The 14,963-nt window shown below is 40.4% G+C and overlaps 1 protein-coding gene across 23 annotated transcripts in view; it reads right to left on the bottom strand.

Annotated features, from left to right (window-relative positions):
• The window catches only part of kcnma1 (potassium calcium-activated channel subfamily M alpha 1), a 305,326-nt gene that overhangs the window by 217,740 nt on the left and 72,623 nt on the right, over positions 1–14,963 (bottom strand). For all 23 annotated transcript variants that reach the window (XM_031906033.1, XM_031906034.1, XM_031906039.1 and 20 more), the window contains exon 2: positions 7,593–7,769. In XM_031906033.1, the coding sequence (XP_031761893.1) occupies positions 7,593–7,769 (177 nt within the window). The remainder of the gene's footprint in view (positions 1–7,592; positions 7,770–14,963) is intronic.

The raw sequence follows: 14,963 nt of genomic DNA, 5'->3' as shown, positions 1-14,963 counted from the left end.
TTTGGTGTGAAGAAATGTCTTTACCTATTTTGATTTCATCAGAATGTGTACCTTACAAAATTATATGGTTTTCTGAGGGGCTCTGTACAGTTAGGGGGTCTCACACCACATAATATGCTGTCAGGGGGCTCATTTTCAAAAGCCAAGTTGGCTTCCACTATTTTTATCTTGGGTCCATACATAATGCATACTTTGGTACATTTATGCATACTGAGCATCAAACTGTTCAGTAGACCTCTGGCATCACATTTGGGGTGATTTGTCTTTGCATTTAAGAAACTGTGCAAGATAAATGTGGCAAATTGGAACATTGTTGGCAATTTTTTAGAAATGGTACTTTGGTGTAGAAAGGCATCTTTAACCAAGATGGATGGATTTGTCAGAATGTGTATTTTCCATAAAAATATGGTTTTCTGGGGGTCTCTGTAAAGTTAGTGGATCTTCCAACACATTATATGTGGTCATGATGCTCCTTTTGCAGAAACTGATTTTGCAGGCAAGAAAATTCTTAAAATTTTAGGAAAGATTTGTTGTTTGGTAGTTTGGAGTAGAAAAAATATTAATAATTTTATTTTGGATTTGTCTGCATGTATACTTTTCAAAAACATATGGTTTCCAGGGGTCACCTTATTTTTGTGCAGCTTTTACCACACATAAAACTGGCTGTGTGTTTATCAGTTAGGTAAATCTAAACCAAGAAATTAGTGTGCACAAGGTATATTTTGTGGTGTCTACGTGCCATGTAATTTGATAAACGTATGCACATTGGGCATCAAACTTTTCAGTGGACCCCTTCCAGGGAGAGGTGCCAAATAACACCTCAAAGCTCCAAACATGCGGATACAATCAACACCTCACCTTCATGAAATCCCTGATCCCATGCTGGTTATGATAAACTATTTATTCCAGGAAGATATTTGTACAAGTCATTCTGAACTGAGAAAGCCAGTTGGATGACTGGCGAAACGTCTTCAAGAAAAAAAAACAGCAAGTCCAGTTGTTTTGACCTATTGCTACAGAGAGACAGAAATGATAGATCGTATGGGGGTATCTTCACCTTGGGGCCCCTAAATGCCACATACAGTACTTACGTAAACCTATGTACAATGGTTTATGGACTGGCAAAATATCCAGAGTTATAGAATATTTGCGGTCCTGTTTTAATGTTTTCAATGAGGCTAAAAATCTCAAAATGTTTTTTTAAACTAAAATAATACTTGAGATATGATATGTGTAAACATATGCACAATGGGCATCAAACTGTTTAGTGGACCCCTGGAATTCATATTTAGCATGTTTTATTTGGTTACCTTATGAGCTGTAGGAGATAAGATTCTGTAGAATGGAAGATTTGAAGCTATTTTCAAACATTTCACAAATGTTTATAAAAACCAATAAACTTAGGAAAGTTTTGCAATTTGGTAGTTTGGAGTAAACAGACAGTTTTGTTCTGGATTCCTCAGAATCTATTCTTTTTTAGAAATGTATCGTTTTCTAAAGGTTAACCTACTGTTAGTGGAATTTTTGGCTTTCTAAAGCAGTGTGTGACATAACAAACTGTATAAGTTGGATGAAACCATGAGATATTTCTGTTTATGCTGAAATGTACCCCCTGCCCCCTCCTACCTGTTGTAGCAAATGCATTGTGTAGGTTAATCTCATCTAGGTGTGTATTGTGTGTAGCCAGCCAGCTCTGTCTGGCCCTTCTAATGTAATTGCCCCTATTGTGAGGGCACACAAAGCCAGACCCCATAGTGACACAATACACATAGTTACCCCTTGTGAGAGCAGTGCTCTGTCTGGTAAATGCAAAAGACTGAACTGGGCATGCTCCCTAGGTGGCTTCCCATAGGCACAGTGGGATTAGCTATGATTGGCCCCTCTGGAAGCTGCCTTTGGGTTGGCAGAAGGAATCAAACCCTGTTCTGCATTTACGACAGGGGCTGCTCTCTTTCTGGCTACAAAGGTGGCTGCCAAGAGTTCCAAGGGGCCTTTTGTCTGGAGTGTAGCCTCGCTACGGCAGGACACCCTCCCCTGTGTTCCCTGGAATCTACCTTAGCTGCGGCGAGAAGATTCCCCCCAACTGTATTTCCCTATTCCCTAAGGAACAAGAGTGCAGGTTGGCTACCACCTACTGGCTTATGGAAACCTGCTGATGGCTACTTGCCATTTCTCCAATAAACGCCCCATCCTGTTGCACCAACCGTTTGCTCTTTGGGTCCTGCCCTATGTCTGGGAACTCACGGCCCTGAGGTTGTGACACAGTGCTTTGGAAATATACCTATACAAGTGACAAATCTTCATAAAACTATATATATTTTGTATTGGTGCATTCAGGAGACTTTCTAAATCAGTTGTATTATCGTGCATGACATAATTTATGTTTCTGATATATGTGTTTATATTATGGAAAATATTATTTTTAAGCTTTATTATATAAACTATAGTAGTCTTTCTAAGGAAAACACACCAGTTGTAACAGTACAGGTCAGCATTACATTATATAGTAATTACTTTTATACACTTTCATTTTTTTGTGTTACTGTCCCTTTAAAAATTTGAGACAATTCTGAATATTTTCTCAAAAAATTCAAACATTTTTAAAAGAACCACAACTTTGAGATTTATAAAAATGTATGTGATTTTTTTTTAGACTGACAAAAAGTATGCCAGGTTTAAAGGAACAGTAACACCAAAAAATTAAAGTGTTTTAAAGTAATTAAAATATAATGCAGTTGCCCTGCACTGGTAAAACTGGTGTGTTTGCTACAGATTCACTACTATAGTTTATATAAATAAGCTGCTGTGTAGCCGTGGGAGCAGCCATTCCAGCTGGAAAAAAGGAGAAATCCCACAGGTTACATAGCAGACAATAGATAAGCTCTGTAGCATATAATGGGTCTTTATCTGTTATCTTCTAAGTAACCTGTGCCTTTTCTCCTTTTTTCCAGCTTCGATGGCTGCCCCTGTGGATACACAGCAGCTTTGTTTATATAAACCAGTGTTTTTCAACCTTTTTTGGGCAAAGGCACACTTGTTTCATGAAAAAAATCACGAGGCACACCACCATTAGAAAATGTTAAAAAATTTAACTCTGTGCCCAGCAGCAGTGCCCCCCTAGTACATTGGTGCCAAGAGCAGTGCCCCCCTAGTACATTGGTGCCCAGCAGCAGTGCCCCCATAAGTCAGTGTGCCACATGGCCCCCCCTAATACATTGGTGCCCAGCAGCATTTTACTTCTGCTCTTCGGCGGCTTCTCCGGTGGCTTCAGCAGCATCTTCGTATCCCTCAGGCACGCCGCCTCTTCACTTCTGCCTACACGCGACCGCACACAGGCCCTTTTATAACGTTGCGCCCCGTGCGTACTGACGTCACCCGTACACACGGGGCGCAACCAATGACAGGGCCCGGATTTTATTAAAGGGGGCCCGAGCTACTAAGAAAAACTGTAGCATCGCCGGGCCCCCTTTGAAAGTAAAAATTGCGGCCCTGCCTACGGCACACCAGTCAGCATCTCGCGGCACACTAGTGGTTGAAAAACGCTGATATAAACCATAGTAGTGTATCTGAGGCAAACACGCCAGTTGTACCAGTGCAGGGCAATTATATTGCAATTACTTTTATACACTTTTCATTTTTTAGTGTTACTGTTCCTTTAAGATGCCAAGAACCCTTCTATGGAGGCTTATCATAGTAGAGAAATAGTATAGTCAATGGCAGCCTGTCCTTGACACATTTTTAAGGGGAAGTTAAATGCATTATTGTTTTCTATTTCACACACTTTCAAGGGGAAGTTCATTCCATCATTGTTTTCTATTCCACATATTTTCAAGGGGAAGTTAATCCCATCATGGTTTACTATTTCACACATTTTCAAGGGGAAGTAAATCGCGATTTTTGGACAATAAACTCAATATTTTCTTTTAACCCTACCAATATTATCATGACATTTAATAAATGATGATTGTGTTTTATTTGAAAAAATACCAACTCAAGTTTCAAAGCCAGAAAAATTCTAGTTTTAGTAAGTCTGCCTCTAAAACTTCCCCAAGGAAAGGTCTCTAAAGTGAAAGAGTGCAGAATGTTCAAAAACTGGCAATAAAAGTACCAGAAGCGCCAAATCGGGTGGCAGGGAAAGTGTTTTAAAACTTCTAAACAATTATATGTGAATAAGAAATCATCTCATCTATCAGTGCTTGATATGGAGTTGAAATGATTGTTGAGGGTTCTCTCAGAGAGCTTGAGAACACAGATACACACCATGAAAATCAAACCAGTAAAAAGTATTGGCAAATTCTAGTCTGGATTGGGAATCAAGAATATAACACCATAATATCATGATACCATCATAGTGACACCAGTGTGGATCTGGGGATTTTGGTGATGCACCAGATGGAGAATATGTTTATATTACATTTTATTAAAAATAAAAAATGAAAAAACTCCTTAAAGGGCACCCCTATATTGTTTTCAGCACCAGAGGTACTGGGAGACAATAGTTTTTTTTTTAAAAACTGCCCCTGCCAGTGCTGGGCTATCTGCATTTGGGAGAGAGCCCCTGGTGCATGCAGCCATGTTGGGCCAGTTTTGGTGCCAAAACTCGCTCATTATGTGCATGTTTGTGACATAGGAGTGGTTAAATGTAAAACTTCCTATGTCCGGCACATGCGCATAGTAATGGAGTGGGGGAGATCGCTTATTATGCCCATGTGCGCCAACCAACATGGCCGCCCCACACTGGAAGCTCCCTCCCAGTACGGATAGCCCAGTGGTGGCAGGCAGATTTTTTTCTTTTTGAAATATATTGTTTTCCCCAACTGAAGTGCAGGTTCTGTTAGCCTGCACCTATGGTGGGGGAAACAATATAAGGGTGATCGGTGCCCTTTAAATTTGCAATTGCTATGTTTTGGACAGAAAACTGCATTTCTAATAGATTATTGGCATCTGACATTTAAGGACCATTACATTTCAACCCAACTGCTTTTCAAAAGCTGTGAATATTTTAATAAACTATAAAATTTAAACAGTATTATTTAAAAAGGAAACTTGGGGGTATAAAATACACTATGCAGGTCTGTGTTCTACAGAGAAATGGTATCTGAAGAGTATAAACTTCTCAGAGTTTTAAATTAATTGATGTATTCTTGGTACTGCCCTACTCTTGTAGTTTAAACGCATGTGCATCACAAAGGTCCTATATAACAAGTTGTTAGGAAGGATATATCCTCCCCTTGTGCAATAATTGCTACACTTATGAAGTCTGGAGCTCTGTTGACATTTAAAAGCAAAGGGTTGCTTTCTGTATGTGTTGAAGTCTTTGTGAATATATTTAGGCATAAAGGTACTCTGCCAGGCACCAGCAGGGTTCTTTATATGAACAAAACACTCACTGTTGTGCACAAAACAGCATGTCCAAATCCCTATAGAAGCAAGCAAACCCCAAAGTTCCCTACTATTATACCTCTAAAATTAGTGGATTGTATATATTAAATACACAAGACCAGATCTTGCTGTTTAGAAGAAACCCTGTACACCTGTTCAAAATTTTTTGTTTTGTTTGTTTGATTGGAGAAAAAATGCTGCAAAAAACCTGCAAATATATACCTGATTATTTTCTTAAATCTCAAGTATTTTTTCAGTTTAATAAAACATTTCAGATTGTTAGCCTCATTGAAAATGAATGGAACACTGTTATTCTCACTTGTGTGCAAGTTTTTTCATTTAAAAACACGACTGCAAATATTCTATAGCTCTGGATATTTTGCCAGTCCATAAAGGCATGCAATACCCTCTTAAAGGCCCTTTCCATGAAGTATTATTAGCATTGCTTCAAATGAACTTTCTTTTCTTCAATTCTAAATGAGTGGCCTTTTGTTCTTTGCTTGTTCTATCTATCTAAAACATCCTTTAAAAGAGAAGGAAAGGTCTGTGTAAATACAGCCATAAACTCTTACAGCAGTGCTTCCCTGAGTCCTCTGTGAAAAGAAATACTGCATTCCCTTGCTTCTACTCTTTACACATAGGCTCTGGTATCAGGCTTCCTTCTCTCAGATCAAACCTCCAGGGCACAGGCATCAGCTTTCCTCTCTCCTCCTCCCCTCCCTACTGTAATCTGGGTTGATAGCTTCCAGGCAGCAGCATGCAAACAGGGAAGTGACATCAGGCAAAGCTAAAATTGCAACTGCTATCTTAATCAAACAGATTGAGCTTCTCGGCTGTTTACGCTTCAGCACTTTAGAAACTACTTTTTGTGTTTTAGGTGCCAGAGGATAGATTCTAAGTTCTGCAGTACTTCTCTGCCCTTAAGCCAATGATATCAGCTAAAAGCAAGCAGGCCCTGGGGTACTATTGCCTCTAGGCAGCAGCAGACATGTGGAAACAATGTGTTTTCTAATGTCTCTGCTTCCAGTGTTCCAGCGCTTTCCTGCCTTTGCTTCCACCTATGCTGCCTGCGTGTGACAAACTCTGCCTGCCCTAAGCTGCCTGTGTGTGCCATAGTATTCCTACCCTATGCTGCCTCTGTGTGTCATACTTTGCTTGCCCTAAGCTGCCTGTGTGAGCCATAGTGTGCCTACCCTATGCTGCCTCTGTGTGCCATACTCTGCCTGCACTATGCTACTGTGACAAACTCAGCCTGACCTATGCTGCCTGTGTGTGACAAATTATGCTTGCCCTATGCTGCCAGTGTGAGCCAAACTCTGCCTGCCCTATGCTGCCTGTCTGTGCCATACTCTGCCTGCCATATGCTGCCTGTGTGTGCCATACTTTGCCTGCTCTAAGCTGCCTGCGTGTGACATACTCTGCCTGCCCTATGCTACCTGTGTGCCACACTCTGCCTACCCTATGCTGCCTGTGTGTGCCATCCTCTGCCTGCCCTACCCTACCTGTGTCATACTCGGCCTGTGGGAAGTAAACCTTGTGGGGATGTTGTTCTGGGAGTTTGAAAATAGTTGTTAATGGGTCCCTAAGGTGTGTAATTATGTGCTGGGGGTTGCTGTGCTATCCACAGGGGAGGAGGAGGCATATGGATTTAAGGGTGTGGCTTAATATGACACAATTAACTTTTTTTCGCATATGAATGAAGGGTGATATCCCTGCAAAGAGCACCAATTATTTATTTTTCTTTGGTGTGCTACCGCCATTAATGTGGGCATGGCCTTAAAAGCTCTTGAGATAACATGGGAGTGGTTTGAAGCGGGTGTAGTTTTAAATAGGGGAGTAGTCAAAACAGGCTTCCATTATTAGCCCCCTACCACATAGGCCAGAAACTTTCCAGCCCAAGGGATTGCTGATATGGTGGATGTATAACTTTACCTTCAGCGTCCATTGCCCTTGTCATGTTATGCAAGGCACCAGTAACATTTCAGAAACAATGACCATTTATTTCATTTCATTTAATTAAGATCCTATAGTTGAACCACTTAAATTTGGAGAATGGCTAACATATACTTGCACTTTTTACCAATAAAAAAATTAAAAAAACACATAAGGGCTGTCAGGAAAATGTTCATATACAAGAAAAATCAATTGTCTCCAAAGTGTTTTCATATCCCGTGCAATTAATAAAGAAAGAACATGAGGCTGAAACCTACCAACACTCGACCTGTCAGGGTCTGGGCAGAAATCATAACCCCTGCCCAGTCTTTAACTGATGTCATCCAGCCAACTTCTACCACTCCTGGTGCTGCTGTTTCTTCTTTATCATCAGTTTGCTTGTAGTCCCCATCCGTGACCTGGCTGCTTGCTGCATTTACAACTTTCTGTGCATCCTATAATAGAGAAAGTGGATTATTGGAAAAAGCTAGTGTTTAGTAAAACTTCCAATGTTGTAGCTAAAATCATCATTGCTGAACTCTTCTACCAAAAGCATAAACAAATTTCTTCTAAATCCATACCTAAGGAATTAGCCTGGGCTAACGAATTAAACCTAAGGAATTAACATACTAATATGCACCAGTCTAGTAACTCACGTCAAGCCATAAATAATTCAATTTGATCAGTCTAATTTTTGTATTTATAAATGCAAAAGTCTGGCTAGGTGACATGCATACCTCCCAACATTCTGAAAATGGAAAGAGGGACAAAAATAAATGCTACATGTAGCGTGGCAAATTTTGTGACCATGCCCATTTTAGCGACCACACCCCCTAAATACCACTCCCATTTTACTACATTTGGCAGGTTATTTAAAGTTTGAACACATTTCTGGGGGTTTTGGGGTCCTGTTTTATGTGTTATTACAGTTATGCTAAATAGGTGAAATTGCCCTTTAAGCTGCGAGTCTCAGTTCCCCCAAGAGACCTGTTTAGCTTATTAGTTACAATTGTATCTCAGTGCAGGTGGGGCTTTTTACCTTTCTGGGCCAAAAGCCCACTTATTTAATTAAAAGCGAGAAACAATGTTTCTAAGTGCAGGTGACATCGTTAAAGGAGAAGGAAAGGCAAAGTCACTTGGGGGTGCCAAAATGTTAGGCACCTCCAAGTGACTTGAATCGCATACCTTTTACCCTGGGCTGGTGCCCCTGTACGGAGAGAACAGCACCAGCCCGGGATACCTGCAGCGCTTCCTCCTCCCTGTATCGCTCGCGCGCGCATGCGCAGTAGAGTGAAAAGCCGAACTTTAACAGAGAAGTCGGCTTTTCACTCTACTGCGCATGCGCCTATTGTGTTAGTCTTAGCGAAATGCAGGCGGAAGGAGGAAGCGCATCGCTCCAGGTACCCCGGGCTGGTGCTGTTTTCTCCTAACAGGGGTACCCCCAAGTGACTTAGCCTTTACTTCTTCTTTAAGATTTCTGGGCTCTCTGCAAAAAGCTACTTTTAATTAAATTTGTATCTTTTTTAGCTTCAGTGCAGGAGATCAAAGGGAAATGAGGGACTTTTCAGTAAGAATCCGGGACTGCGGGTTGAGCTGTCAAAAGAGGGACTGTCCTGTGAAAATTGGGACAGTTGGGAGGTATGGATATGGTTTACCACACTGTACTTACTGTACTAATATTGTATTACTCAAGAATGTACAAAACTGAATTTGCTGTGGGGCCCGGTAACATCTAGTTACACCACTGTATGTTGCTAGAAATCCTACAGGGCTCATAATTAATGAGCTCAATAATATCCCAACAACTCAACTCATGAATAAAGCAGAACCTAATTTACTCATCTTATTTTTTCACAGCAGTGAAATACATTTTTGCCGATGCTAAGAACTAGGTACAGAAACATTCACAGACATCAAATCAAATAATTTTTTCAGTGCTATAAAAAATAGGATAGGATGCCTATCATTCCATATCCAACTGCTCAGTTGCTTAGCTGTTGCTCTGCAGAGCTGAATGTTGCTGATTTCAGTTGTATAATGTTTTAATTGGTAAATATCCCTTTAATTATTATTAATGATTATTTTAAAAGTAACAACATATTTTGCAGGGTATTTAGAAAGACTGATCCTCATTCACATCAGTTTCTGTTCCATCTTACAATTTAATATTCATGTCATGTACAGACATATGCAGTTTCTGTTGAAACACACCTCTGTGTTCATGTTTGTATAAACATGCGCACGCAGGTCAGTTTCAACAGAAATTAACTCCCAAGAGGGCTTTCTAAAAAGGCATCCAACACTTTTTTTGCAACTATCTTTTAAATCTGCCGATACGCTAGTCCCAGGGAGAGAATTCAACAGCTTCAGTCTTCACTGTAAAAAAAAAAAAATGTCGCCAGTGATAGATCTCTGTTACTGCTGTGACTCTCTAAATGCCTTTCCACCCGTAACAAAGGGAATCACCGGTAGATTGCCTGCAGGAGGAAACTTTGTGCATCCTAAGAAAACCGAAATGATGCATAGGTGCTTTGGTTTTCTGAAGTTGCATGAAGCTGCCTGCAGGAGGAAATTTTGCGCATCTTCGAAAAAGCAAAACAATGCGTAGGCCTTTCCACCGGCAACAAAGAGAATTGGTGGAAGAGATTAGTCGCCCAAAGTAGCAGAGATCTATCACAGGCAATTAATCTCTGCGAAGGACAACAGCCTAACATGGAGCTTTGTCCTAATCTGAACAGATGACGTTGTGTTTGCTGGAAGAATCTACTGGTTAACATGGCATTCAAGAGTTTATTATCATATTCCCCCTTAAGTGCCTCTTCTTTAGCATACACAATCCCAATTTAGCCTTTTCTCATAACTGATACCTGCCCCCTTTGTTATAAATGTTGTTAGAACCAGTAAGTTATAAGTGCACAGTTAATCAAAAGTCCAGAAAAGTCCAGAGTCCAGAAAAGCTCAGATAGAGGAACTTGAAGAATAAAAACATTCTGCAGTTATAGGGCCCGATTCACTAAAGTCCGAAATAAGGAGTGCTATTTATAGCATGCGTTAAAAATCTTATCACTTCTTATTTTTCACTTGATTCACTAAAAGGACAGCGATGTTCTTGCCGTTATTTATCTTACGATGACATATTTTCAAGCAATATATTACGCAGCGCACAAGATATTACGCAGCGCGCGATATTTTACGCAGAGCGCAATATATTACGTACGTAACCATTACTTTCTGAAAACCACCATTTCCCTGAAAACTGGAGGATGCATCACTCTAGGGCCAACATATACTTGAAAAAATACGACTGCAAACTCCATGTTGTGTTGCCAATAGCTCATGAACCGCAATTTTCTTTAAGTACCGCCTGCCCCAAGTAGGGTTAATATTCACACAGATTAACACGATATTTTGCACGTTTAACGCTTCATATGTGTTTGTGAATCATGCGTTAGTACTATTTCTATTCGCTAATTAACGCAATGCGTTTTTTTGTGCATGCGATATGCGGATTAACACATGCGAAATGACTTTGATGAATCGGTACTTAATTATCGCATGCTTTTTAATGAAAAAAACTATGCGATAAGCGTTATTGACCTTTAGTGAATCGGCCCCTATAACGCTTATCGCATAGTTTTTTTCATTAAAATGTGTCATCGTAAGATAAATAACGCCAAGAACATCGCTTCTTAATTATGACAAGTGTCCTTTTAGTGAATCGAGCGAAAAATAAGAAGTGATAAGATTTTTAACGCATGCTATAAATAGCACTCCTTATTTCGGACTTTAGTGAATCGGGCCCATAATGTTTTATAAGAAAAAGGAGAAGATAGATTTTGGCTAGTCAGAAATGTAATTTGATCTGGTAAAAATTATTATCTTATAATTTTCTGACCAATCATATTTATAACTATTAGAATGATTTACAAATATGCAATGATATAGTGTGAGTCAATGTTCCCTCTAAGCTATGTGCTTGTGCACTAGCACACAAATTTTGAGGCCAGCACAAATAAAAAATTGTGGTGTGCATAAAGAATTTTGTGCAAAAACACAACATTTTGTATTTATTCTGACCTAAGCGCATTGTTTTTAAAAATGTAAACACAAGTTCAAAGGGCATGCACACAAGTTTAAAATGTGCGCACAAAAAAATATTTGTGGGGCACATTGTCAAAACGGAATTATAGTATAGTATAGTATAGTATAGTATGCTTATAGTAATCTATTACAAATGTAACAAGAATTCTTGTGATACAGAATGTGGATGTATTCTATGCTCAGTGCACTGAATGAATAAGCTTCCTTCTCTGTAAAGCAATTTAGTCTCAGTTCCTATGTGATTTGTTCCTTAGGGAACAAACAGCATTTTACAAATCCCATACAGAGGCTCTGGGGCACTATTTATGAAAGCATACTCCAGTTACTCTGAAATCTAGACCAAAATTATTCACTTCATTGGACTTACTGTAGTTCAGTCACGTGTATGGGAGGAAACCCCTCAAGTCTAGTAAACTTGTTTACAAACAGTTGGTAAAAAAAACATAAAAGCTAATGTCACTCTCTATAGTCTTGGCGATGCCCACAAAGTTAAGCCACTGCTTAGCACTGCTCACTGCTATCATCTACCACTATCCCCTTCCTATTCATTTCAATGGGAAACCCTCTGTGGATGCATCTGCAGAAAGTTGGCACATTATATTTTTATTGTTATAATAGAGTCATTAATACATACCTCCCAACATTTGAAAAATAAAAAGAGGGACAAAAAGATTTAGTGCGTGTAGCGCGGCAAATTTTTGGCCACACCCACTTTTGTAGCCACACCCTAATTGCCACACCCCATTTTTTCCAAAAAATAGTTCAAATAGTTCAAATGGTAGGATCAGACGCAAAATGTGTTATACCTTCATACTGTACTAGCTAAGGAAAAACTATGTACCAGTTTTACCCCCCCACAGTGCCCCCAATTGACCCCATATCAGTGCCCCCAATTGCCCCACAGACAGTAGCCCCCATACACAGTGCCCCCATATAAAGTGCCCCCAATTGCCCCTATAGAAAGTAGCCCCCATACACAGTGCCCCCAATTGCCCCCGTTGACAGTAACCCCCATACACAGTGCCCCCATACACAGTGCCCCCATAGACAGAGCCCCCAATTGCCCCATTGACAGTAGCCCCCATAGACAGAGCCCCCAATTTCCCGTTGACAGTAGCCCCCATACACAGTGCCCCCATAGACAGAGCCCCCAATTGCCCCCATTGACAGTAGCCCCCATAGACAGAGCCCCCAATTGCCCCCATTGACAGTAGCCCCCATACACAGTGCCCCCAATTGTCCCCATACACAGAGCCCCCAATTGCCCCCATTGACAGTAGCCCCCATACACAGTGCCCCCAATTGCCCCGTTGACAGTAGCCCCCATACACAGAGCCCCCAATTGCCCCCGTTGACAGTAGCCCCTATACACAGAGCCCCCAATTGCCCCCCGTTGACAGTAGCCCCCGTTGACAGTAGCCTCCGTTGACAGTAGCCTCCGTTGACAATAGCCTCCGTTGACTGACCACCACCACCGCCGCCGCTCCGGCTCTGCTTCTTCTGAGGCGGTGACAGACCCTTTTATAAGGTTGCGCCTGGTGCGTACGTGTGACGTCAGGCGCAACCTTATAAAAGGGCCTGTCGCAGCCAAAAACGAAGCAGAGCCGCACAAGAACAAGTCAGCGCATCCCGCTGTCCCGGAAATGCGGGACATTCCTTAAACTATCCGGGACAGCGGGATGCGCTATTAAATCCGGGACAGTCCCGCAAAAAGCGGGACGGTTGGGGGGTATGATTAATACAATTTAACATATATTTCTAAAATAGTGATATTTAAAAAAAAAATGCAACAACCAAAGAGCTCAGTAATGCCGTCTTTATAAAAAGTGCAAGTACAGGTATAGGACCCATTATCCAGAATACATGGGACCTGGGGTTTTTTGGATAAGGAGTCTTTCTGTAATTCGGATCTCCTACCAAAAAAATATTTAAACAGTAATTAAACCCAATAGGGTTGTTTTGGCTCCAATAAGGATTGATTATATCTTAGTTACAAGTACAAATTATTGTTTTATTATAACAGAGAAAAAGAAAACCATTTTTAAAAATGTGAATTATTTGACTAAAATGGAGTCTATGGGAGATGGCCTTACCGTAATTCGGAACTTTCTGGATAATGGGTTTCCAGATAAGGGGTCCAATCCCTGTATATTAAAACTCACCGCATATATATATATATATATATATATGCATATAACACCTTGGTGATTTTTCAAATGGAAATATAAACTCAAAAAAGAATATAAATCTAAGGTTGCTAGTAGAGATCCAGCTTACCCGATCAGAGGTTTGGTCCGGGTGCTTATGCCCCAGACTCTCAGCATAGGGAAGCCATATAGGAAACCAAACAATAGGAAAGGCAGGCACTCCGGAGGTCCAAAATAGTAAAATAGAAGCTCATAATTGAAGTAAAATCACAAGTACTTTATTTTAATATACATAAATGCTATAAATGAAGCCTTACGCGTTTCGTACCATTTGGGGTACTTAATCATAGGTTCAAGACTTCAACTATGAGCTTCTATTCTACTATTTTGGACCTCCGGAGTGCCTGCCTTTCTTATTGTTTGATTTTTCAAATGGTTAAACTTAGAAGGGATAGGGTACTTGAATACATTGCAGTTCACAATACTATAAGTTTGTGCCAGCATAGTTTTATGCGTAACTGATCTTGCCAGACTAATATAGTCGCCTTTTATGAGGAGGTGAGCAGGAACCTCAATGCTGGAATGGCAGTTGATGTCATCTACTTGGACTTTGCTAAAGTGTTTGATACAGTACCTCACAGAAAGTTAATGATAAAATTGAGACATATTGGCATAGAACATAATATTTGTAACTGGATAGAGAACTGGCTGAAGGATAGATTACAAAGAGTGGTGGTAAATGGAACATTTTCCAATTGGACCAGTGTGGTTATTGGAGTACCAAAGGGGGTCTGTCCATGGTCCTTTGCGTTTTAACTTGTTTATTAATGACCTAGAGGTGGGCATAGAAAGTACTGTTTCTATTTTTGCTGATGACACTAAATTGTGCAAAACTATAAGATGCATGCAAGATGCTGCCACTTTGCAGAGCGAGTTGACAAAATTGGAAAACTGGGCATCAAACTGGAAAATGAGGTTCAATGTGGACAAGTGCAAAGTTATGCACTTTCGTAGAAATAATATAAACGTGAGCTATCTACTAAATGGTAGTGTGTTGGGGGTATCCTTAATGGAGAAAGATCTGGGGGTTTTTGTAGATAATAAGTTGTATAATTCCAGGCAGTGTCATTCTGTGGCTAATAAAGCAAATAAAGTGTCTTGTATTAAAAAAGGGCATTGACTCAAGGGATGAAAACATCATTTTGCCTCTTTATAGGTCCCTGGTAAGGCCTCACCTTGAGTATGCTGTGCAATTTTGGGCTCCAGTCCTTAAAAAGGATATTAAAGAGCTGGAGAGAGTGCCAAGACTGCAACTAAACTGGTAAAGGGATGGAAGATTTAAGCTATGAGGTTAGACTGTCAAGGCTGGGGTTGTTCTCTCTGGAAAAAAGGCATTTGCGA

Source organism: Xenopus tropicalis, chromosome 7 (assembly GCF_000004195.4).
Source record: "Xenopus tropicalis strain Nigerian chromosome 7, UCB_Xtro_10.0, whole genome shotgun sequence".
Lineage (NCBI taxonomy): Eukaryota > Metazoa > Chordata > Amphibia > Anura > Pipidae > Xenopus > Xenopus tropicalis.
Note: the sequence above shows the minus strand (reverse complement) of the source record. Positions and strands in the feature narration are given on the sequence as shown.